The sequence below is a fragment of the Lepidochelys kempii genome, chromosome 5, assembly GCF_965140285.1.
Source record: "Lepidochelys kempii isolate rLepKem1 chromosome 5, rLepKem1.hap1, whole genome shotgun sequence".
In the NCBI taxonomy this organism is placed as follows: domain Eukaryota; kingdom Metazoa; phylum Chordata; order Testudines; family Cheloniidae; genus Lepidochelys; species Lepidochelys kempii.
This window is the reverse complement of record NC_136384.1, coordinates 27666612-27693222: the sequence shown is the minus strand read 5'-3', so window position 1 is coordinate 27693222 and position 26611 is coordinate 27666612. Positions and strand designations below refer to the sequence as shown.

At 46.7% G+C, this 26611-nt stretch overlaps 2 protein-coding genes across 3 annotated transcripts in view; one reads left to right on the top strand and one right to left on the bottom strand.

The window, feature by feature from the left end:
- The window catches only part of OSMR (oncostatin M receptor), a 66117-nt gene extending 61711 nt beyond the window's left edge, over positions 1 to 4406 (bottom strand). The window contains exon 1 of one of the 2 annotated variants that reach the window (XM_073343814.2): positions 4065 to 4406. The gene's annotated coding sequence lies outside the window, so the exon portion shown is untranslated. The remainder of the gene's footprint in view (positions 1 to 4064) is intronic. The other variant, XM_073343816.2, reaches the window with a different exon arrangement.
- A 7008-nt stretch (positions 4407 to 11414) lies between these two features.
- LOC140911925 (uncharacterized) overlaps positions 11415 to 26611 on the top strand; it is a 71766-nt gene continuing 56569 nt past the window's right edge. The window contains exon 1 of the mRNA XM_073346084.1: positions 11415 to 11722. Coding sequence (XP_073202185.1) covers positions 11415 to 11722 — 308 coding nt within the window. The remainder of the gene's footprint in view (positions 11723 to 26611) is intronic.

The following is a 26611-nucleotide window of genomic DNA, read 5'->3' as shown; positions in this document are numbered from 1 at the left end:
TCCCCCGCTCTCCTGCTGGTAATAGCTCACCTTAAGAGATCACTCTCGTTACAGTGTGTATGGTAACACCCATTGTTTCATGTTCTCTATGTATATAAATCTCCCCACTGTATTTTCCACTGAATGCATCCGATGAAGTGAGCTGTAGCTCACGAAAGCTTATGCTCAAATAAATCTGTTAGTCTGTAAGGTGCCACAAGTACTCCTTTACTTTGTTCTTAGTATGTATTTGGAGGCTCACAAAGATTCTGTGGAGTAGCATCCACTGAGGCAGCCTGGAACCAAATAGAACCCTTAAGAAATTAAATATGGCATTGACTAGTCATAATATGACCTGCTAACTCTTAGTATTTTGAAAAAATACACAGCTGAATTCTACAAATTAGTCAATCTCTTTTACATATGCAGTCTTTTTCTGAATATATATATATAAAATCTTCATGAGAGAGAAACAGAAAGCATCTCATGAGCTGTTGTGTTTAATGGGTAAATAACAGGCTTCTAAAAATGCATATGTAAGAAATGAACGGATACCATTCAGGTCTCCTAGACACATAAAGTTGTACTTAAGTCATCACTTACTCTTGTTTTTCTGATAAATACAAAGCTCTTTAGAAACCTAACCTCATGCATTATTACCCAAACAGGGAAGATATTATGTAATTAATAATAGTCTCCTGTGAAGGCTTTTATTCCCCCCCCGCCCCCCCAAAAAAGAGCATTACATGCTCATGTGTCTCTTCAAATATGTGAAGTCCTTGCACTCCCCATACCTCTCAAGGAAGACATGCTATATCGCAGTCTGTAAAGTGCCAGGGTCCAGGTCTGTGACTGATACTGATGGAATCAGTAGCCCAACGTAAGGGATCCTGCAGCAATAAGAGTGCTAGTATCATGATCTACTTCAGGAATCAGCTATGTGAACTGATGTTGGGATTTGGTTTACTCTGGACTAGGGGAAATTGCATATCTCCTAAATTAGGGTGGTAAAAGGGGGGCAATGTGGGTTGCAGGCGTGGAGGGGAGGGAGACATGCAACCAAAAATTAGCCTGATCCAGCAGGATACAGGTGATCTATTGAAGTTTTTGCTGCTTGCTTCCACCCAAATATGTTGAGGTTTGCTGAAGTAAGTGTGGGGGATGAGGAGAGAGAGACAGCAGAAGCAATACAGTACTTCTTTCCTCTGTTTTGACTTACAGTTGCATTTGTGACCAAAATTTGGTATGATTTGACAGGATCCAGATGAGAAAGCTGAGTTTTTGCAGGGCTATTGTGATCAGATGTGTCCAGGTCTGGATTTCTGAGATGCAGTAGGAGCAGGTAAACATGTTCTCTAAAGTAGTGGCATCTTGGAAACTGGAGCCAAAATCTGGCAGGATCTAGCAGCAGGATTTGCAGCATCGTTGTTGGGATGTGTTCAGCTTTTTGTTGTTGTTGCTGGAACAATGTATTTAAACAACGAAACAAAGTATCGGGACCAAGTATTAGTTGCTCCAGCAGATACTAGATGTCGTATTTGACTGTATTGCTGGGCCAGGATGCATCAGGGTCAGGGTGTCTGAAGAGGAGCATTGATATTTTTTCTCTATTTATGCAGTAGAAATTGTTGCACTGAGACCAACAAGTGTCAGGATCCAGCTTTTAGCTCCCCCTCCCAACATTCTTTCTAAGTTCTATGACAAATGTGTCTAGAGTAACACACCAGCCACTTTATGGTCACGGTTGGAATATTTGAGGCTACAAATTTACCCTAGTTGTAACCTCATTTGTAAAAAGTATTGTAACATCTTGTGAACTTTCATATAACATATAATAAAAAAATGGTGGTGGAAAGTAGGTTAATTTGCTTTCAGTAATAAATGTTATAAACAGGTGCAAGAGAACCAGACAGTGAGACTACATTACTCCAAACAGTAAAGGCCATGCTGATATGATTAAGGACTATGCTTGGAAAAAATGGAAGATAAATGAATCAAAGTTGGTGTGTCAGATAATAGGCCTAGGTCTGTCGATTAATCACAGTTAACTCACGCGATTAACTCAAAAAAATTAATCGCACTTTTAATCGGACTGTTAAACAATAGAATACCAATTGAAATTTATTAAATATTTTTGGATGTTTTTCTACATTTTCAAATATATTGATTTCTGTTACAACACAATACAAAGTGTACAGCGCTCACTTTATTTTTTATTACAAACATTTGCACTGTAAAAATGATAAAGAAATAGTATTTTTCAATTCACCTAATACAAGTACTGAAGTGCAATCTGTTTATCATGAAAGTTCAATTTACAAAATGTAGAATGATGTACAAAAAAAATAACCGCACCCAAAAACAAAACAGTGTAAAACTTTAGCACCTTCAAGTCCACTCAGTCCTACTTCTTGTTCAGCCAGTCAAACATGTTTGTTTACATTTATGGGAGATAATGCTGCCCGTTTTTTTATTTACAATGTCACCTGAAGGTGAGAAAAGGCATTTGCATGGCACTTTTGTAGCCAGCATTGCAAGGTATTTACATGCCAGATATGCTAAACATTAGTATGTCCCTTCATGCTTTGGCCCCCATTCCAGAGGACATGCTTGCATGCTGATGACGCTCGTTAAAAAAAATGCGTTAATTAAATTTGTGACTGAACTCCTTGGGGAGAATTCGCAAAAAGAAAAGGAGTACTTGTGGCACCTTAGAGACTAACCAATTTATTTGAGCATCAGCTTTCGTGAGCTACAGCTCACTTCATCGGATGCATCAAATAAATTGGTTAGTCTCTAAGGTGCCACAAGTACTCCTTTTCTTTTTGCGAATACAAACTAACACGGCTGCTACTCAAATTTGGGGAGAATTGTAATCTTGGATGATGACCAGCACGTGTTGTTCGTTTTAAGAACACTTTCGCTGCAGATTTGACAAAAGAAGGTACTAATGTAAGATTTCTAAAGATAGCTACAGCACTCCACCCAACGTTTAAGAATCTGAAGTGTCTTCCAAAATCTGAGAGGGATGAGGTGTGGAGCATGCTTTCAGAAGTCTAAAAGAGCAACACTCCAATGCGGAAACTACAGAACTGAACCACCAAAAAAGAAAATCAACCTTCTGCTGATGACGACAGACTCAGATGTTGAAAATGAATATGCATCTTTCTGCACTGCTTTGGATTGTAATCAAGCAGAATGTGTCATCGGCATGGACGCATCTGGCATGTAAATATCTTGTGATGTTAGCTACAACAGTGCCATGCGAACGCCTGTTCTCATTTTCAGGTGACATTGTAAACAAGAAGTAAGCAGCATTATCTCCTGCAGATGTAAACAAACTTGTTTGAGTGACTGGCTGAACAAGAAATAGGACTGAGTGGACTTATAGGCGCTAAAGTTTTACATTGTTGAATACAGTTATTTTTTGTACATAATTCTACATTTGTAAATTCAATATTCATGATAGAGATTGCACTACATTATTCATATTAGGTGAATTGAAAAATACTATTTCTTGTTTTTTACAAATATTTGTAATAAAAAATAATATAAAGTGAGCACTGTACACTTTGTATTCTGTATGGTATTTGAAATCAATAGATTTGAAAATGTAAAAAAATCCACAAATGTTTAAATAAATGGTATTCTATCATTCTTTAACAGTGCACTTAATCACAGTTAATTTTTTTAATTGCTTGACAGCCCTAATTAGGCCTAATTTGTGGGCAAAATATTCATCCCTCTCTGGGTCACCGAAAGAGGAGTCGGAGAACAAAACTGCAGGATGTGTTAATTAATTAGACCCTTACCAAGCAATAGGAGGTTTGAAATTCAAAAAGGAGACCTTTGCAATAAAGACTTGCTAGTGATAGAAAAGCCCACTTTCAAACGCCACCAGTGGAACCACAAGGGCTTTTGTTGGCCATGGATGGTGTGTGGGGGAGATAAATTTGAACTCCCACCGTCCCTCAAATCACCACCCATGTTAAGTGCCCAGGAATCATCCTGCCCTGGAAAATAAACGGAGTAAAGAGAGCGGGAGAGAGGGCCAGCAGGAGGGGGTGGGGGAAAGGGGTACTCACTGCCTTGGCTGCTGGAGCTGCCGGGGGCTGGGTAGCCGCGGGCTCGCTACGAAGGCGTCTAGCCTGGCTAGGGGAAGGCACCTGAAGCGGGGCACACGCCGCATGCAGAGCCCTCCCTTCCCTTCCCCGCTCGCTCACCAGGGATTGGGAAGCTGGGAGTTTTAGCAGCTGGGCCGGGCTGCCGTGTGGGTTAGCGGGGACTGGCCCGACTCCGTGCTCGCCAGCTGCCCCCGCGGTGAATCAGCCGCCCCCAGCTGGCTTTACGGGAACGGCGGCTTGGAGCGGGAGGGGGCTGCGCTTCCCAGGCTCCTTCTGGGGACCGGCGGCGCGGGGGACTGCGCCGCTGCCTCGGGCCGGGGCCGGGTGCTTCACCCCCGCCAAGGCTGACGGGCGGGCAGCCAGCGCATTCCTCCTGGGGCCGCCGCTCTCCGCCGCGACGGTGCGGTGGGAATTTCCCTGCCTGGCTGACTCCAGCTCGGGGAAGTGGAATCAGTTCCGCGGGCTGGAGGCGCCGTTTTCCCAGGCGGAGGAGGCTGGGACTTGCTTTATCTTGGCCCGTTGCCCCCGGGGCCTGCTGGGCAGGCAGGCCCGAGGAGGAGGATTGAATTAGGGCCGCGGGCGGGGTGCAGGGAGCTAGTCCGACAAGCAGGCGAGGGGCCGAGAGCGCTGCTGGTGTCCCGCGTGCGGAGAGGGGCCGGGGTTGCGTCTCGCACCGGGTTCGCTAACACGTGTTAGCTACCCCAGACCTGCGCGCGCTGGCCTTAGGAAGCACTTTTAGCTGGACGGGTTCTGGGCTCCTGCCTCCAGGCTGTCACCCAGCCAGAGTGTGGGCTAAACCCAACCTCAACTCGACCGCTTTTCGTACGGGGGCGGGGGAGACTGGAGGTTGAATGCGGAGCCTCGAGGGCGAGACTGGGGACGGACACAGCAAAGAGACAGGACTCAGGCCACGAGGAGGAGCAGTTGTGGGGGTATAAGAAGGAGTTGGTGCAGGGACAGAAAGGGGTCGACCTGGGGCTGGGGGAAGAGGGCGAACAGGCAGAAGAGTCTGATCACTGGAACACGCTCTCTCCAAAACCTGGAATGGAATCCAAGACTCCTGAGTCTCATCACCCTTCCTGTGCTCTCAGCAAACATCCCTGTATCTCAAATCTCCCTCTGTCTAGTATAGTGGATGAGGACCAAGTACTGTTATCTGTTACTCAGGTAGTTGAAGTGGAAGGGGTCTGTGCAGTGGATCTAAAGGTTCCAATCCTGTTAATGACCCAGTATGATTCTGCATGACTGAAATTCTATTTTTAAAGTTTGCAGTTTTTTGAGAAACCTAGGAAATTATATAGTATACACACACTATGTTAAACGAATGCTAGATTGAAAAGGCAAGCAGTTAAAAATTAGGAAATACCAGTATTAAGGCTACCTCTGCATATGCATTATGAGAGTCTTTAATTATGTGATCCCATTCTATTTTTCCACAGAATCCTGCTTCATTCAGTACACAGGATGGACCAAGTTCTGTGACTGAATCAGGGTTGGGTAGTGAAGGAGACTGTTGTCTGTAAGTGCCCTGTCTCATTTTGTGCAAAAGCTGGAAGGAGTGTAGTGAATGAATGTAGTGAAGTAGGGGATTGCAGGTAGAGCAAGGGTGGTTTCATGGTTAAGCCAGTTGAATGCTGCCGTGGAGAAGTGGATTATATTGCTGCCTCTTCCACAAAGTTTCGGGTGAGTCACTTAAAGCAAACTTTTCTCAGATGGCCATTGTATGTTCGTCATTTTTTGAGGGCTCTACTTGCAACACTGGGGCTAAGCAGTCACAGCTGCAACTGAAGTCGATGGGAGTGCTGCTTTGAATCAGTACAATCCTATATAATGCTAAGTACCTTGAAAATCAGATCCTAGGCAACCAAAATTAGTGGACACTTGATTTTAATCTCTCTGTGTCTCAGTTCCCTCCCACCTCACAGGGATACTATGAAAATAAATCAGTTAATGTTTATGAATCACTCAGATACCATTGTGATGAGCAGCACAGAAAAGCCTATGAGGAAATGAATAATTCTGTATTCAGATCATGGCTTGAATAATAAAGATGGCACGGAGTATATTTTTCCTTTGGGAAAAATAGTGTGTAATCAAGTAATTAAAGACTGTATCATAATGCATGTAACCAGGGGGCTGAATTAAGTTTGCACAGGCAACCTTACTTCGGGCATTTCCTAACTTTTGAGTGAGACATTGCAACCTTAATATCTTCTTAAGGTAATGTGTGGTGGGGGGTCTTATTTTAAAGACACGATATGAAGCCAAGTCCATCTGAGTTTCCTAGTCTGTATTTGAATATTTGTCTTTTAGGCCGTGCTTCTGCAATTACATCCACATAAGCATCCACCTGGAACATTGCTGAAATCAATAGGGTCATGGGTGGCGAATTCTGTGGGCACCTGGTGCCTCGGCACCAGGGATATTCCTGGCCCGGGACCCAGCTCTAGCAATGTTTGCGGCCGGGTCTCTCCCTCGACCCCACCTTCCACCCCTGGCTGCTCCCCTCACCGCTTGTCCCCCAGGCAATTTAAAACAGCTCAGGGCCCCCACCCACCACCAGGCAGCACAGCGGAGCTGAGCAGCTTCCTGCCTGCTTGCTACACATGGCTGCCGGCCTCTCCCTTCGGTCCCTGGGGAGGGCGGGTCTGTGTCTACCCACACTGCTCTCGCCCCGAGTGCCTCTGTGGCCAATAGGATGCTGCAGGGGCTGTGCCTGGGGGTAGCAGCACACGGAGGCCCCCCCAGTCTGCCCTGCCTAGGAGCCCCCAGTAAGGGCTGCACCCCCCCACCTCCTCCCATAGCCTGCATCCCCACCCCTTTCCCATGCCCCCTCCCACCCCCAAACTCCCTTCCAAAGCCTGAACCCCCACCCCAGAGCCGGCACCCAAACTCCAACCCAGAGCCTGCACCCCTCACCCCTTCCTGCCCCCACACCTCCTACCCCAGCCTGGAGCCTGCACCCAAACTCTCTCCCAGAGCTTGCACCCCTCATCCCCTCCTGCACTCCCACCCCCTGCCCCAACCTGGAGCCTGCACTCAGCACCGAAACTCCATCCCAGAGCCTGCACCCCAGACCCCCTCCCCCACCCAAATTACCTGCCAGAGCCCAACCTCTCACCCCTTCTGTACCCAAACTCCTTCCCAGAGCCTGCACTCCAATCCCCTGCCCACTAAAATTTCTACAAATCTGCCGCCCCTAAATAGGGTTCTTCTTCTTCGAGTGCTTGTTCACGTCCATTCCACATTAGGTGTGCGCGCTCGCTGCATGCACAGGAGTCGGAAACTTTTTCCCATAGCGGCTCCCTTTGGGCGGTGGCCTCCCCCCCCCCCCGAGTGGCACCACTGCGCTGTGCATAAATATCCCTGCCGGCCCAACCCCCTCCAGTTCCTTCTTACCGTCCATGGTGGCGCTGGAACAACCTCTCTCTCTCGTAGAAGAGCAGTCCCTTAGCCTTTTCAGAGTAGCTGTTATCAGTTAGTTAACATACCTTTTTTGTGGACACTTAAGTGATTAGGTACTTGGAAGCTTCCAGCACCCGCCCCAGGCCGCAGGGCATGCGGCAAGCGCACGGCTTCAAGGCTTGCGCCACGTGCCGCAAACCTATGCCAGTTAGTGACCCCCACGACTCGTGTCTACGTTGCCTGGGGGACGGACATCAAACTGAGCGGTGTAGGATTTGCAAGGTGTTTAAGCCAAGAACAAGGAAAGAAAGAGACTTTCTTTTAAAGCCACATTGCAGCCAACGGGCCTGACACGGCCCGACACGGCCCAGGCTTCTTCGGTGCATAGTGCCCCGGAGCCATCGAGAGACCCGGCACCAGCTATGCACCATAAACTGTCAGCCCCAGAGTGCCAGACTAGGCCCCAGCACTGCTCATCCTCTCCGGTGCGGCCCCCGGTGCAACTGAAAGGAAGGTGCAGTCGTTCCCCGTACAGAAGGCCAGCGCCTCCCAAGGCCCCAAGCACCGGGAAGGCCGTCGTACTGACACCGGTGGTCCCGGCAGCACAAGCCGCACCAAGCCCAGACCTAAATGAGCTCAGTGCGGACAATGCACTCGAGGACATAATGGATCAGCCCTCCAGGCCTGGCACCTTTTAGGCTGCAAAGGACCTCATCGAGCTGTCGGCAGCAAGTCCCCTCCAGCATAGGGAGAACCCTCTGGCACCCATGCCACAGGTGCTGTCGAGGGGTAAGCTGGCAATGGTGTGCTGCTCGATGACGCCATCCTGGCACCGCTCCCAGAGTTGGTCCTGGTCAAGCTCCAACTCCGCAGACTCACAGTTACCAGCAGCCCAGAAGAAGGTCGCGGCACCGGGAGTGGGTCGGCACAAGGAAGCACCGGAAAGGGCACACCGCTCTCCGGCACCACCCAGAGACTGGCACTGGGAAGGGTTGAGACGGCCCTCGCCAGAGGACTTCTGCAGACGGTCCCGGTCCAGGGAATGCTGGCACCGGTCCTGGTCCAGGTCCCGGTCCCGGTCCTGGGGATACCAGTACTGCTCCCGCTCAGTCAGGAGCTGCTCGTTCTCCCACCAACGCAGATTGTTGGCACCACTGTGGCCTTCGTGATCAGCATCGCCGCAGTCTGGCACCAACTCCAGCTGCTATAGTTACCCGCACTGGGCCCCGGACAGCAGGAACCCTCAAGTGGGCTGGCAACCACAACAGGGGCTGCCAGGCCATTGGCCCTTCTGGACCCCCTGGGCCTATTAGGAGCACCAAGGGGCCCTGTCAAGGGCAAGTTACTCGGTGCAGCAGTCCCGGTCCTCGCACCGATGCCAGACGGTGCCGGAGGCTACAGTATCCAGGCCTCCAGCATCCCCCCAGGATAAACTGGAGAGACCGGCACTGAGTCTGGTGCCATCCCATGTACTCCTGCCCCAGCCCAAGCCGGAGGCCCCTCCCATGGGAGAAGGGGAGCAGGAGGACCAGCCAAAGGGGGTCGAGCAGCAGCTATCCTCCTCGTCATCCCTGGATGAGGCGGTGGCGGGTACGGCAGTGTCCGGCCCTCCACCGATAGACCATAGAGCCCATCAGGAGTTGCTGCGCAGGGTCATCCAGAACTTGGGATTGCAGGCTGAGGAGACGGTTGAGCAGGAGGACCCCATGGTGGACATTTTGAGCCCCAAAGGTCCATCCAGAATAGCACTCCCGCTCATTAAGACCATTCAGTCCAACTATAACACTATATGGCAGACCCCGGTCTCTAGCACTCCAGTGGCCAAAGGAGTGGAGCGTAAATACTTTGCCCCATCTAAGGGCTATGAGTTCCTGTTCTGCCACCTGAGTCCATGCTCCCTAGTGGTCTCAGCGGTAAATGAAAGGGAGCACCCTGGACAGCAGGCCCCAGCCTCTAAGGCCAAGGAGGCGAAACACCTGGAACTTTTTGGCAGAAAGGTGTACTCATCTGGGGGCCTTCAGTTGAGGATTGCAAACCAGCAGGCCATCCTCAACAGGCATAATTTCAACTCCTGGGCGGCAGTGGAGAAGTTTAAGGACAACCTCCCGCAAGGGTCCCAACAGAAGTTCATGGCCCTGGTGGACAAGGGCAAGGCAGTAGCCAAGACCTCTCTCCAGGCCTCCTGGATTCGGCAGACGCGGCAGCTAGAACAATCGCATCGGGGTGGTCATGAGGCACTCGGCTTGGCTCCAGGAGTCAGGCCTGCTGCCCGAGGTCCAGAATACGCTCCAGGACCTCCCTTTCAAAGAGTCTGGGCTTTTCTCGGACCAGACAGACACAAGGCTGCACAGCCTTAAGGACTCGTGGGCTATGCTTAAGTCCCTGGGTATGCACACCCCAGCAACCCAGAAGAAGCCCTTTAAGCCGCAGCCTCCCCCTCAACGCCAGTACCAGCCTCGCCATAGGCATGAGCCTTACCGTAGGCGAGGCAGGGATAACAGGCGACGGTGCAACAACAAGAGTAACAATAATGTACCGGGCCAGAACCAAGGCCAGCACAAACCCCAGCTGGTCACTAAGCCAGGTGCGCTCGAGGACAGCGTACCAGACCAGTCACCGGATCCGTCCCTTTGTTTCCTGAACTGTCTGTCCCGTTTCTCCCGTGCATGGTCCAACATTACACCAGACCAGAGAATCATAGAATATCAGGGTTGGAAGGGACCTCAGGAGGTCATCTAGTCCAACCCCCTGCTCAAAGCAGGACCAGTCCCCAATTAAATCATCCCAGCCAGGGCTTTGTCAAGCCTGACCTTAAAAACTTCTAAGGAAGGAGATTCTACCACCTCCCTAGGTAACGCATTCCAGTGTTTCACCACCCTCCTAGTGAAAAAGTTTTTCCTAATATCCAACCTAAACCTCCCCCACTGCAACTTGAGACCATTACTCCTTGTCCTGTCCTCTTCTACCACTGAGAATAGTCTAGAACCATCCTCTCTGGAACCACCTCTCAGGTAGTTGAAAGCAGCTATCAAATCCCCCCTCATTCTTCTCTTCTGCAGACTAAACAATCCCAGTTCCCTCAGCCTCTCCTCATAAGTCATGTGTTCCAGACCCCTAATCATTTTTGTTGCCCTTCGCTGGACTCTCTCCAATTTATCCACATTCTTCTTATAGTGCGGGGCCCAAAACTGGACACAGTACTCCAGGTGAGGCCTCACCAATGTCAAATAGAGGGGAACGATCACGTCCCTCGATCTGCTGGCTGTGCCCCTAGTTATACATCCCAAAATGCCATTGGCTTTCTTGGCAACAAGGGCACACTGTTGACTCATATCCAGCTTCTCGTCCACTGTCACCCCTAGGTCCTTTTCTGCAGAACTGCTGCCTAGCCATTCGGTCCCTAGTCTGTAGCAGTGCATTGGGTTCTTTGGGTCTTACGCACGGTGTGGAACAGGTACTCTCTGCAGTTGTCCTCCCTCCCATCCCCCTTCTCTGTCCCTCTTTAGGGACCCCTCTCACGAGCATCTCCTAGAGAAGGAAGTCTGCTTGCAGCTAGAGGCGGGGGTGGTAGAGACGGTGCCATACAGCCTAAGGGGAAAGGGGTTCTACTCCTGGTACTTCCTCATCCTCAAGGCAAAAGGGGGCCTTCGCCCCATCCTAGATCTGCATGGGCTCAACAAGTTCCTGGTCAAGGCTCGGTTCCACATGGTCTCTCTGGGCACCATCATCCCTTCCCTGGATCCGGGGGACTGGTACGCCGCCCTCGACATAAAGGATGCATACTTTCATATCGCCATCCACCCAGCACATTGGTGGTTCCTATGCTTCACCATGGGCCAAGAACATTACCAGTTTGCGGTTCTCCCATTCGGTCTAGCCGCGGCTCCATGGGTGTTCACAAAGTGTATGGCGGTGGTGGCAGCCTTCTTACAGAGGCAGAGAATCCGGGTGTACCCATACCTCGACAAGTGGCTCCTGGCGGGTCGATCCGAGGCGGAAGTGTGGGGCCATGTGGAGGTGGCCCTGAGATTGTTCCACGAGCTGGGGTTCCTGGTCAACGTCCCCAAGTCCACACTCGTACCCACGCAGAGAGTGGAATTCATAGGGGTGGTCCTGGATGCGGTGCAGGCCAGAGCAAGCCTTCCAGTATCCCGATTCCAGGCTATCCAGCAAGCGGTCACCGCCCCACACCAGTCTCCAATGACAACGGCCAGGTGCTGCCTGCGGCTGCTGGGTCACATGGCACCATGCACGCACGTGGTCAGACATGCCAGACTGAGACTCAGGACTCTGCAGGCATGGCTCGCTCGGGTGTACCGCCCAGGCAGGAACCCCCTGGATTTGGTAGTCACAGCCCCAAGGGACGTGCTGGACTCCCTGCGGTGGTGGCAGTCCCAGCCCATGATTTGCGAAGGCATCCCCTTTGCCGCCCCACAGCCGGACCTGCCGCGTCAGACCATGGACGGGGGGCTGACCTGGGGGACCTCATGATGCAGGGGTTGTGGTCCGGAGCAGAGCGGTTGCTCCATATTAATGTGAAGGAGCTCAGGGCGGTTGGTCTTGCCTGCCAGAACTTTCACACCACTCTGAGTGGTCACAGCATGACAGTTCTGATGGACAACACTACTGCCATGTTTTTATATAAACAAGCAGGGCGGGGATTGTTCCTCGCCACTCTGTCGTGAGGCTCTCCTCCTCTGGGACCTTTGCATAGCCCACGCAATTCACCTCGAGGTGTCCTATCTCCCGGGGATATGAAACGAGCTGGCAGATCTCCCTCAGTAGGTCATACTGCATGCACGAGTGGACGCTCAGGGTGGACGTCATGCTTTTGCTCTTCTGCAGGTGGGGGTTTCCCCAGGTAGGCCTGTTTGCCACCAGGGCCAATGCCCAGTGCCCACGGTTCTGCTCATTCCAGGGCCGCAGCCCGGGCTCGCTCGCACATGTGTTTGCGATCCCGTGGAGAGGGGGCTTGATGTATGCCTTCTCCCCGCTCCCCTTGGTACACAAGGTCCTACTCAAGGTGCACAGGGACAGGGCAGCGGTGATCCTCATCGCCCCTGCCTGGGCCCGCCAGCACTGGTACACATCACTCCTAGAGCTGTCGGTGGAGGCCCCAGTAGTCCTGCCCCTACACCGGGACCTCATTACGCAGGACTGCAGGCGGCTTCTTCACCCTGATCTGCAGTCACTGCACCTGATGGCTTGGAGTCTCTGTGGGCTAAACGCCCTGGAGAGCCAGTGCTCCCTTCCCATGCAGCAGATTTTGCTTGGCAGTAGAAAGTCCTCTACCAGGGAAACCTATATGGCCAAGTGGAAAAGTTTCTCTGTTGGTGTGAACCTCGACAGGTGTGGCCATGCCAGGCTCCGGTGCAGGCCATTCTGGAGTACCTCCTGCACCGCAAGCAGCAAGGGCTAGCCCTGTCCTCACTCAGAGCACACCTGGCAGCCATCTCCACCTTCATCCAGGGTTCTCGGGGGGCTTGGTGTTTTCCCACCCAATGGTGGGATGGTTCCTTAAAGGGTTGGAGAGGGTGTTTCTGTACTCATGCCCCCCAGTCCCTCCATGGAACCTTAACCTGGTCCTCTCTAAACTCATGGGACCCCTTTTCGAGCCCCTCACTTCCTGTTCTCTCCTCCACCTTTCCTAGAAGGTGGCATTTCTGGTTGCCATTACCTTGGCCAGAAGGGTGTCTGAACTGAGGGCCCTCACCTCTGAGCCACTGTATACAGTATTTCACAAGGACAAGGTGCAGCTCCAACCACACCCCAAGTTCCTCCCTAAGGTATTCTCCCAATTCCATTTGGGCCAGGGCATTTTTCTGCCGGTGTTCTTCCCAAAACCCCATATGGACCCAGGTCGCTGCAGCTTGCACACCCTGGATGTGTGTCGAGTGCTGGTGTTCTATTTGGAGCGCACCAAGCCCTTTCGCAAATCCGCACAGCTGTTTGTGGCTGTAGCCGAGAGAAAGAAAGGCCTCCTGGTGTCAGCGCAACAGATTTTGTCTTGGATTACAAGATGCATCCAGAGGTGCTATGAGCTCACAGGTGTTTTGACCCCGGCGGTCATGGCCCACTTGACCAGGGCGCAAGCGACTTCCATGGCGTTCCTGGCACAGGTCCCAATCCAGGAGATCTGCAGAGCAGCCACCTGGTCCTCAGTGCACACCTTCATGACCCACTATGCTGTCAACCAGCAAGCCAGAGAGAATGCGGCGGTTGGCAGAGCGGTCCTCCGAGCAGTTGTTTCGTGACTCCTACCCTCCTCCAGAGGTAAGCTTGTAATTCACCTAATGTGGAATGGACATGAACAAGCACACGAAGAAGAAAAAATGGTTACTTACTTTCTCGTAACAGCTGTTCTTCGAGATGTGTTGTTCACGTCCATTCCACCACCCACCCTCCTACCCCTCTGTCAGAGTTGCTGGCAAGACTTTGGCCAGCAGAGGGCACTCCAGAGCTGGAGCTGAGCTAATTCACAGGATGACCAGCAGGAAGCACCGTGCCGGTGAGTGTCGGCTTTGCGACAAGGTACAATCTGCCTCTCCAGAACTGTGTATGTACAGCTACTAGCAAAATGGGGCTTTGGTCACAGCTGGGACCTGTATGCGTTACAGCAATAAAAATGAGTACATTCCTGGTATTTGAGCTTTGTGAGTTGGAAATTCTTATCAGTAGTTCTTTCACAGTGCTGTAAATTTTTTTTACTCTTCTGTATCTAATTCCAGTAAATTACTTTCCCTCTAGATTTAAACTTCTGGTGGGAGAAAGCTGTGGTGAAATCCTTTATAATGTGTTCAATGGAGGAAAATGCACAACAATAAAAAACAATGACACAAGGAAAACATGTCATGTTCCTGCAAATCTTGAGACCATCAGCTTTCAGGTATTGTATGAGGATTTTAAAATATCCAACAACACTTACCTGAAGGACTCTTATAATAATCTTATGGCTCACAATGTACATGACTATATTAATCAGTGATTTACGTTACCTTTTAGATACACTTTTGATTATGACTCATATAGAAAACTCTTCTTAAATACTTGTGCACTCTGGTCATGTTGCACATCAATTTAGTGCAATATGTTTTAGTTTTTAAGCATTCAGGTATGATTTTACCTACTGTAGACCACATCTAAAGATCCTGTTTGAATAGATTCACTGGATGTGCACTGTACATATCATATACTGTAGGTCCAGCGATTGCACCAATGGCTAATGCAGGAATATATATATATATATAATTTCTTAATGGAGGAAATAAATTGAAGTTTGCTCAGTTGCCCTGATAATAGAAACATTTTTCCATGATGACTTGGTCACCCATAAAAAGTATCAGTAATGGGTGCACTTCAGAAAGTTTGGCAGAGTTTAAGCAAATAAACATCAACACTTTTTGGAATTTTTAATCAAGCCTCTTTGATCTAGAAACCTTGCTGGAAATTTCACAAGAACAAGCTTTCTTTAGAGAGTTTGGGTTCCAGATGGATTGACAATGCTGTGAGAATTGCCTTTCACTAAGAGAGAGTCTGCTGAAAATGAAGTATATAAAATATTCAGAGAAGTCATGATAGCCTCTGCATATCATAAAATCATAGAAATGTCGGGCTGGAAGGGACCTCAAGAGGTCATCCAGCCCAGCTCCCCCTATGCTGATGCAGGACCAAGTGTCCATTTATTCTTTTACGTAGAGACTGTCCGGTTTGCCCAATGTACATGGCAGAGGGGCATTGCTGGCACATGATGGTATATATCACATTGGTAGATGTGCAGGTGAACAAGCCTCTGATAGTGTGGCTGATGTAATTAGGCCCTGTGATGGTGTCCCCTGAATAGATATGTGGACACAGTTGGCAATGGGCTTTGTTGCAAGGATAGGTTCTTGGGTTAGTGTTTTTGTTGTGTGGTGTGTGGTTGCTGGTGAGTATTTGTGTCAGGTTGGGGGGCTGTCTGTAAGCAAGGACTGACCTGTCTCCCAAGATCTGTGAGAGTGATGGGTCATCCTTCAGGATAGGTTGTAGATCCTTGATGATGCGTTGGAGAGGTTTTAGTTGGGGGCTGAAGGTGATGGCTAGTGGCGTTCTATTATTTTCTTTGTTGGGCCTATTCTGTAGTAGGTAATTTCTTGGTACTCTTCTGGCTCTGTCAATCTGTTTCTTCACTTCAGCAGGTGGGTATTGTAGTTTTAAGAATGTTTGATAGAGATCTTGTAGGTGTTTGTCTCTGTCTGAGGGGTTGGAGCAAATGTGGTTGTATCGTAGAGCTTGGCTGTAGACAATGGATCATGTGGTGTGGTCTGGATGAAAGCTGGAGGCATGTAGGTAAGTATAGCGGTCATAAGGTTTCCGGTATAGGGTGGTGTTTATGTGACCATCGCTTATTAGCACCATCACTTATTAGAAACCTACTGACGGCTATACTTACCTACATGCCTCCAGCTTTCATCCAGACCACACCACACAATCCATTGTCTACAGCCAAGCTCCATGATACAACCGCATTTGCTCCAACCCCTCAGACAGAGACAAACACTCAGCCTCTACCCCAGTCTGTCCTCCCCCACTAGCCCTTATGAGCCTATGCCTGACCCCTCCTCCACTCCACACTGTCTGTCTCCCCAGAATCCCTATCTCCTGACCTGGCCTGACAGATGCTGCAAAAAAGGCAGGCTCTTTCTCTTCCGTGGCTGGCTGAGAGCTGCTGCTGTTTTGATGCTACAGCACCCTCTGGTGGTCAAAAAGTGGAACTATAGCAACATTTCAGCAGAAGCTTTTTTCTGTGCAAAAAAATTAAAAGATGCATGGCTCATTAATCTTGCACAAACGCAGTAGTGCAGAATTCCCCCAGGAGTAATATTCCCATCTTGTATGTTGCAGGACTGGGACCTTGGATTATAAACTCAAGGAAGAAACCATGTCTCGCACAGGGCAGAGCACACTAGTAGCACTGATCAAGTAATACATGAACAATATATGTACATCTGGAATGCACTTATCAAGAGACCCACCTACTGCAGACTCTGTTTTCCCCACAGGGTCAGAGAGCTATAGACACAGCTGGGAGCATCTAGCTTAGGCTCAGCCCTGATAAAATGGAAGTGGAGTTGATAAGCAGGGGTGGGGGTGGAGGGAGGCAGAAGATTGCTTTGAAGGATAAGGGCACATTCTGTTGGAGGTGCTGTTAAGTCCTTATAGACTAGTGCATGGAGTACTGGATGGGGATTCAGGAGACCTGGTGTGTGTTTCTGGTGCTGCCATTGGCCTGCTGGGTGACCTTGGGTAAGTCATGTCACTCTGCATCCCTATTTCTAAAATGAGGGTAATCATAGGACTGCAAGGGACCTCAACACATCTAGTCCAGTCCCCTGCAGTCATGGCAGGACTAACTATTTTCTTGACCATCCCAGACAGGTGTTTGGCTAACCTGCTCTTAAAAGTCTTCAATGATGGAGATTCCACAATCTCCCTATGCAATTTATTCCAGTGCTTAACTACCCTGACAGAAAGTTTTTACTAATGTACAACTTATACCGCTCTTGGTGCAATTTAAGCCCATTGCTTCTTGTCCTATCCTCAGACGTTAAGGAGAACAATTTTTCGCCATCCTCCTTTTAAACAACCTTTTATGTACTTGAAAAGTGTTGTCATGTTCCCTCTCAGTCTTCTCTTCTCCAGACTAAACATACCCAGTGTTTTCGATCTTCTCTCATAGGTCATGTTTTCTAGACCTTTAATCAACCATTTTTGTTGCTCTTCTCTGAACTTTCTCCAATTTGTTCACATCTTTCCTGAAATATGGCTCTCAGAACTGGACACAATACTCCAGTTGAGACCCAATCAGCGTGGAGTAGAGTGGAAGAATTACTTTTCGTGTCTTGCTTTCAACATTCCTGCTAATACATCCCCAGTAATGATCCTGACTCCCTTTGCTTTGAGATCTGCTGATGAAAAGTGCTACATAAGAGCTAGGTATTAATAGTTTCTGGATCACATTACATTTGTCTCTGCTCCTGGGTGGTCAGAAAATTGCCTTTTCCCAAATTCTGTGGCTGGCTTACAGGGGCTGTGACTTCTCTGATGTGGCTCTTCCATACTACAGAAGCTTTGCTTGCAGCAACCCTTCTGGAGAAGTCTGAAAAAGTCTCTGGAAGTTGGCTAATGCAGAATGTAGCAGCTCATCCTTTGAATGCACCACAGCATTATGCTCTGCACTGGCTACCTATCTGCCTTCTGGTAGAATTCAAGGTATGGTTATGTCTGAAATGACACTGCATGATCTGGGAGCATGTTATTTGAGAGAGCAGCTCTCTGTGGCAGCTGTGATTAGCTGGGGTCACTCTTGCTGTTGCACCTAGACACGTAAATATAGAAAAGCTTATTGCAAATATTTGTTAGACTGCTACATGAATTTGATGTAGTTACGTTCTTGTCCCTTTTGTGTTTACTTTCTGCAAATATTCATGTAAATTAGTTTTACCAGTAGGGATGCTCAAGGAAAATTACTTTTGAGCTCATGCTAATTTTAAATGAGTTTCCAATTCAGAAACAGAAACAGCATCATGTGATTTATGTGAACAGTCACAAATTTGCAATACAGTCCATGTTTTGGATTTTCAATAAAAAAACATAGAATAAACAAATTAAGGAAAATGTGGTTGCATCATTTTGAACAATGAATAAATGCAAGATGATTGTGATCTGTTCAAACAGAGAGAGGAATCAGATCTACAGAAGGATTGTCTTGTGGTGGACACCAGGAGATCTGGGTTCAGTTTCTGACTTCGTGTAACCTTGAAAGTCACTTAACTTCTACTGACTCAGTTCCCCAACTGGGAATTGGGGATAATACTTCCTTTCTGTCTTGTCCATGTATACTGTAATTTCTTCAGGGCACAGATTGTCTCTTTCTGTTGTCTGTACAACACCTAACACAAAAGGACCCCAATCCCAGCTGGAGCTTTTAGGCACCGCTATAAAATAATGTTTCTGGAAATGGAAAAGGTGTATTAACTAGCTACATAAGATGATAAATCAGGTGCTAATTTTAGCCTTAGATTTGAATATCAACCTTACTTTTGTCAGTATAAATCTAATGATTTAATAGATCTTTATATGAACAATAAACCTTTCACTTTTGTGGCATTATCTATACTTAAAACTGAAGATGATGTGTATACATTTACACATTAAACTCAATTACGATAGCATCTGAGCCTTTAAACCCAGCTCTTCTCTGGTAAGGTCTATATTTCACAAAGGCACTTATAGCTTTACCCGCATCTTCTTTCATCTCTCTTTAAATACAGATTAAGCATTATATTTACTTTGGCGTGCCAATTATTTTTACTGAGTACTGACTTTTACAATGTGGTAAATATGCCCCTTATGAATAACTTGCAGGTTTTTCAATTATTTGGGATGGAATGAAGCCATTGGAACAATGCTACCTACATTCACAGTGAGTCTTCTAAAGAAAAGGGGAAAATATGTACAGTATCCATGGTGGAAACAGTATATATGAAAAAGCACTGCATGTGGCAGGCACTGATTCAGAGACTCCACAGAATAAGAGTAACAGGCTTGTGAAATGTTTCACAAAAGACCATGGCAATGGAAGACCTTCCAGGAACACATTATCGAAGAAATATCTTTTTCTATATTTTATGAGTGTCTGTTGTTTCTTGAAAACAGTCTTCAGGAATTCATTGTGAGCATCCCCTGGGATACTCTGGGCAGCTCACTCCATATGTGGAGCCTCTTTTAAAAGCCAACTAACTTGTATGAAAAAAATCTAAAGCCCTTTTAAATGGAAAATAATACATGGGAGCAGTTGACAAAAAAGTAATAGCAACCCTTTTCTTACTCTGTGGGCAGGTTCCTCCCGCAAGATTTTATTTCTAACCAAAATGGATTTTAAAAAGGAGTTAGTACATATAAAAGGTGCAGCATTGGAGTGAGAAACCACTTTAATTGTTAGCTGACGTGCTATGAGATGGTGTTTGGGAAGATAAAGTGTACTATTTGTTTGGACCATAAAATGGCGAGGTTTATGGCAGATCTTCGTTCCTGTGGGAGTTTCAATCTTTGACCAACCCCTGAGAAAATTAAAATCTACTGAACAAATGAGCTTCATTATTGCAGTAGCCGAGGAGGAGAGTTGTCAAGAGAAATATCTGAGCACATGCTGACTGTACCACAGCCTTGTACTGCCCTGGCATCAATTTCTTCTTTAAAAGTCTGAATTCATAAGTCGTATCACTGATTGGGTAACAACTGTAGTACATAGCAGCATGGTGATGCAGAGAAGTGTTATATCAAGAGATATCTGATTGGCTCAGTATGACTACATTTATTATAACATGTAAGAGAATGCTTAGGTTTGTACAAGAATGAAAATTTAATACCATAAATAACAGTAACAAGATCATTATCAGAAAATAATACTCAGGGTCATATGCCATTATTTAAGGAAAACAATTACACACACACACACACACACACTTTTAAAAAAAATTTCAGGTTCCAAAGTCAAGCACTAAAAAGTTAGGAAATGACAGATTTAATATTACAAACCTAATTCCGCCCCCTTGTACCTATCCATTGTGATACAGTCTTTAATTACATGATCACATCCTATCTTTTCCAGAGGACCCCTGCCTCATTCGGTGCACAGGATAGGCAGTGTTCAGGGGAGGCAGTGGAGGCCAGGAGCAATTGTGGGGAGGGAAGCCCAGGGAGGCAGTGGGGCCAGAAGGGATTGGGGGACCAAGGAGGCAGTGGGGAGGGGTGGGAGTCCAGTGGAGGCAGGAGGCAGTAGGGGCCAGGGTGCCATTTTCCATAAGGCTGACCTTGACAGGACCAGCCTTAAGGGTGGGCGATATGAGTGACCTCCCAATGTGGCATAGATTCATAGATACTAAGGTCAGAAGGGACCATTATGATCATCTAGTCTGACCTCCTGCACAACACAGGCCACAGAATCTCACCCACCACTCCTGCGAAAAACCTCTCACCTATGTCTGAGCTATTGAAGTCCTCAAATCATGGTTTAAAGACTTCAAAGAGCAGAGAATCCTCCAGCAAGTGACCCATGCTACAGAGGAAGGCAAAAAACCTCCAGGGCCTCTTCCAATCTGCCCTGGAGGAAAATTCCTTTCTGACCCCAGATATGGCGATCAGCTAAACCCTGAGCATATGGGCAAGATTCACCTGTCATGGTCAGGGGGGCCCCGTGGTCAAGAGGGTGTTGCTGGAGGGTGCCTTGGCAGTCACCAGGAAGTTGACCATGACTGTGGTGGTGAGGGGAAGTGGCCTGCCATTGTAACCACCCACTATCAGCAGTTACCAGTTGCCTGTGCTGGGCACAGTACTCCAGTTGAGGCCTTATCAGTACTTGGTAGAGTGAAAGAATTACTTCTCATATCTTGCTTACAACAATCCTGCTGATACATTCCGGCATGATGTTCACCCTTTTTTGCAATAGTGTTACATTGCTGACTCATATTTAGTTTGTGATCCACTATAACCCCCAGATCCTTTTCTGCAGTACTACTTCCTAGGCAATCATCTCCCCTTTTGTATTTGTGCAATTGATTATTCCTTCCAAAGCACAGTACTTTGCATTTGTCCTTACTGAATTTCATTCTATTCATTTCAGACCGTTTCTTCAATTTGTCAAGATCATCTTGAATTCTAATTCTGTCCTCCAAAGAGCTTGCAGCCCTCCCTGCGTGGTATTGTCCATCAAATTTATAAATGTATTCTCTGTCATTATCCAAATCACTTATGAAAATATTTAATAGAACCAGACCTAGGATAGATTCCTGCTGGACACCACTTATTATGCCCTTCCAGCTTGACTGTGGACCATTGATAACTACTCTGAGTACAACTTTCCGACCAGTTGTATACCCACCTCACAGGCTATATTTTCCTAATTTGCTTATGAGCAGGTCATGTGACACAGTATCAAAAGACTTACTAAAGTCAAGGTACACCACATCTACTCCTTCCCCCCATTCACAAAGCTTGTTATCCTGTCAAAGAAGGATATTATGTTGGTTTGGCATGATTTGTTCTTGACAAATCCTTGTTGTCTGTTGCTTATCACCTTATTATCTCCTAGGTGCTTACAAATTGATTATTTGATTTATTTGCTCCATTATCTTTCCAGTAGCAAATTAAGATGACTGGTCTATAATTGCCTGGGTTGTCCTTATTCCTCTTTTTATAGATAGGTAGTGTATTTGCTCTTTTTCCAGTTCTCTGGGATCTCTTCTGTCCTCTATGAGTTTTCAAAGATAATTTCTAATGGCTCAGATCTCTTCTGCCAGTTCTTTAAGAGTTCTAGGATGTATTTTATCAGGCCATGCTAATTTGAGGATATCTAACTTGTCTAAGTAATTCTTAACTTTTTTCCCTATTTTAACATCAGATCATAGAATCATAGACTATCAGGGTTGGAAGGGACTTCAGGAGGTCATGTAGTCCAATCCCCAACTAAATCATCCCAGCCAGGGCTTTGTCAAGCCTGGCTATAAAAACCTCTAAGAAAGGAGATTCCACCACCTCCCTAGGTAACCCATTCCAGTGCTTCACCACGCTCCTAGTGAAAAAGGTTTTCCTAATATCCAACCTAAACCTCCCCCACTGCAACTTGATACCATTACTCCTCGTTCTGTCATCTGGTACCACTGAGAACAGTCTAGATCCATCCTCTTTGGAACCCCCTTTCAAGTAGTTGAAAGCAGCTATCAAATCCCCCCTCATTCTTCTCTTCTGCAAACTAAATAATCCCAGTTCCCTCAGCCTCTCCTCATAAATCATGTGCTCCAGCCCCCTAATCATTTTTGTTGCCCTTTGCTGGACTCTTTCCAATTTTTCCACATCCTTCTTGTTGTGTGGGGCCCAAAACTGGACACAGTATTCTAGATGAGGCCTCATCAATGCCGAAGAGAGGGGAATGGTCACGTCCCTCGATCTGCTGGCAGTGCTCCTACTTATACAGCCCAAAATGCCGTTAGCCTTCTTGGCAACAAGGGCACGCTGTTGACTCATATCCAGCTTCTCGTCCAGTGTAACCCTGAGGTCCTTTTCTGCAGAACTGCTGCCTAGCCACTTGGTCCCTAGTCTGTAGCGGTGCATGGGATTCTTCCGTCCTAAGTGCAAGACTCTGCACTTGTCTTTGTGGAACCTCCTCAGATTTCTTTTGGCCCAATCCTCTAATTTGTTTAGGTCCCTCTGTATCCTATCCCTACCTTCCAAAGTATCTACCACTCCTCCCAGTTTAGTGTTATCTCCAAACTTGCTTAGGATGCAATCCACGCCATCCTTCAGATCGTTAATGAAGATATTGAACAAAACCGGCTGCAGAACCGACCCTTAGAGCACTCCGCTTGATACCAGCTGCCAATTAGACATGGAGCCATTGATCACTACCTGTTGAGTCCGATAATCTAGCCAGCTTTCTATCCACCTTATAGTCCATTCATCCAGCCCATACTTCTTTAACTTGCTGCCAGATACTACCCATTTACACTGATGTTCACTATGTTCATTGTCCGATCACTGCTAACATTTTTGGTGAAAACTGAAACACAAGAGAGATTTAACACTTTAGCCATTTCTACATTTTCTGTTGTTGTTTTTCCCTCCTCACTGAGAGTTGGCAACACTGCAACAGTAATTTCTTCTTTACAAACCACATAACTTAAAACTGAACTTCCAATTGTCAACTCAAAACTTCCAGTAGACATCTCATAAAGAAAGTATATTCACTCTGGTGAGAGAAGAAACAGCTACAATTATTATTTATTAATATTAGTATTATGGTAGTGCCCAAAGATCAGCCAAGAATGGGGCCCCTTTATGGTTGGCACTGTACAAAGACAGAGTAGTAGATGGTCTTTGCCCTGAAGACTTTAGAATGTAAACGGATGAGACGGACGCAGGGTGCAGGAAGGGGATAGAACACAACAAGCAGAGTGAGCTATGTGTTGGTAGCAAACATCCTGTTAGTTTCATGATTTGCGGGGGCGAGTGTTATTTGGAGGGAGATCAGCTAAATGGAAAGAAAGGTGAAGGGATGGGAACATGGAAGGGAAGTGAGGGGGACAGGTTAGGGGAGAGGAAGATTGGGGGCAGGTGTAGAGACGTGAAAGAAGTAGGGCAAGAGGATTGGAGCAAACAGTCAATCAGCACAGGGCAGAGAAAGTCCAGTCAAAACTGTAGATAGTTCTATGAACGTCTGAAGCTACTTCTGCAGCTGCTCCTACTGCCTGGAGTCTCTGGTGGTTCCTCTCTGCAGTAGGGGGTGGGGAGTTGTCATCTTGTTTCCCTGGGGAATGGGGATGTCTCCCCTGCACAGTTTCAGGTTCCAGGGGGAACATGCTGGGGAGGGAGAGGTAGCCCCATCTGGGCCCCATTTTACCTCCTCCCCCCTTCAAGTGTTTCAAAATTGGCTTCAGGCAAAGTAGGTTGATCAAATTTTTAAGTGTTGACTAGGCCACACTGTTACACAGTCACAAAAATTAAAGGCTTGTGTACCAGGGAACGTTTTACCAGTCATAATAGTAGAGTTAAACCAATGTAGTTATAACTCCCTGTGTGGATGCTTGTAGGCCTTAAAAGGGTTTGCTGTCATAGATGTACCATTAGAGCTATACTAACAAACACCCATAATGGAGATGTAAGAACTCTTTTTCCCAGATAGCTTATGCCAGTTCACAAAGCGAAATGAGCTATGTCGGCAAAGGGATATTTTTTGCTGGCCGTGTTAGTTAGGGGTGTTATTTTTTTTCATACAGGGAGGTATATTGATATAACTATATCTGTTTAATTTCACACCTTCACTGGTACCAGTGGTTCCCAAACTTTAACAGCCTGCGAACCCTTTTCACTAAATTGTGAAATCTCGTGAACCCCCTCCTAAAAATGAATATTTCCAGGGATTTAAGTGTAAATTTCCTCAGTGAGATGGATGCGCTTGCTTTGCTCTGCATAGCTCTTGGAAGTCCAGAACCACTGGAGAAAGATAAAGTCTCAGGTCTGGTTTGGCATCAAGACTGTTTCTGTATTTGGTTTTCAGATGTCCATACGAGGAAAACACTTTCTCGCATAAGTATGTTGTCAAAAATGGTAACAAAACTGCAGCAGCTTTTTCTGCCAGAAGGGGGTACTCGTTTCTTAAACTCAGCCAAAAGTTGATCAATGACAGATTTCTGAAACTCCTTTTCAGTTCGTAATCACAGGAGATCTTAATCAATTTCTCTTTTTCCTCAGTGTTCAATATCTGTGTTGAGATAGTGGTATCATCAAAAGGGTTGTGAATCCAATCATTATCGCCTGACATAGCTGGAAAATATTCTCTGAAAGTTGTGCAAAGTCCTTGTAGGTGTGCAGTTATATTGGTTTTAGTGCACTGATCCAACTGAAGTTTATGTTCTGCCAGGAAGTCATGAAGAGTACTGAAACGCTCAGTTTAATTGTTTTCCAAACAACTTTCCCAGAACTGCAACTTCTTTATCATGGATTCAACTCGCTCTTGTACATTGAAAACTGTTATACTGAGGCCTTGAAGAGATAAATTTAGGTAATTAATTCTTGAGAAAATATCTGCTAAATAAGCTAGGCTCTGGAGCCAGACATTATTTTCCATACAGCTGGCAAGGTGGAAAGGGTGGCTGTTGAAAAAAACTAGGATTTCCATTTTAAGCTCAAACAAGCGCACAAGGATTTTGCCCTGTGAGAGCCATCTAACTTCCGTATGGGTCAACAGACAATTGTGTATACTACCCATTTCTTCACAAAGTATGTGAAGTATTCTGGAATTTGTTGCCCATGATTTTAGGAAATTCACCATTTTCACTGCATTGTCTAGCACTTCCTTCAGTCCCTCAGGCATGCATTTCGTTGCGAGGGCTTGTCTATGGATGCTGCAATGAGTCCAAGAGGCTTTTGATACAACCTCTTTTGTTCGAGCTACAAATCCAGTATACTTCCCCATCATTGATGTGGCCTCATCAGTGCAAATGCCTAGGCAACGAAACCAATCTATTTCCTTTTCTTGAAAATATGCATTAGTCACATTGAAGATATCTTCTCCAGTTGTACGTTCTTCCAGTGGTCGGCAAAATCACAAGTCTTCTTCAACCATACCTTCATTCACATAACGTACAAATAATAGCAAAATAGCTAGATTAGCTACGTCAGTTGATTCATCCAACTGTATAGCATAATATGGACTATTTTTCACTCTATGTACAATTGTGGTCTTTACATTATTTGACATGTCATTAATTCTTCGTGATAACATATTATTGGACAAAGGTACCATATCGATCCTTTTTGCAGCCTTTTCTCCAAGCATATGAACTACATCTTTTATACATGGATCAATCAAGTTCTCTGCTATAGTATAGGCTTCTGATGCTTTCGCTACTCGGTAGCTCACGCGGGATGACACTTCAAGTGCATTTTATTATCAGTACTTGCTTTGGATATAAAACTGGTAATGTCACTTTTCCTCTCAGCTGATTTTCACTTGGAAAAAAACAAGCTTGTCGAGTTGTGCAGGATGCCTAGTTTCTAAATGGCGCCGAAGTAGAGAAGGTTTGAGGCTGCTGTTTGCTCGAACATCACCACAAATCACACACAGTGGTTTTGGACATTCTTGATCACCAATGCATGTAAAGCCATATTTTATATAATTATCATCATATTTTCTTTTCTTTGTAAGTGACTTTCCAGGACCATCATGATCATTAGACTTAGATTTTCCAGGGTGGACTTGAGGAAACACTAGCTGATCCTTGCGTCTTTACACTCTCCTTTTTCAGCCACTTATCCATTGAACTTGTGTACAAAAGTTCTAATAAAAATAACACAGAGAGACTGCGAACAACCAACAAACTAGAAAATGAGAAGATTCACTCAAGTCTCACTGAATTAAAACAGCACTCCAGAGAGAATGACAGTTACTGAGGCACCTTAACACTGCTACACTGGCTACAATGTGCTTCCGGCTGGTTTGGGTCGTAAACAGCTTTTCTTTTGCCACAAGGTCTGTCCCTATGAGGGTGCCCTGCGAGGGACAAATTAGC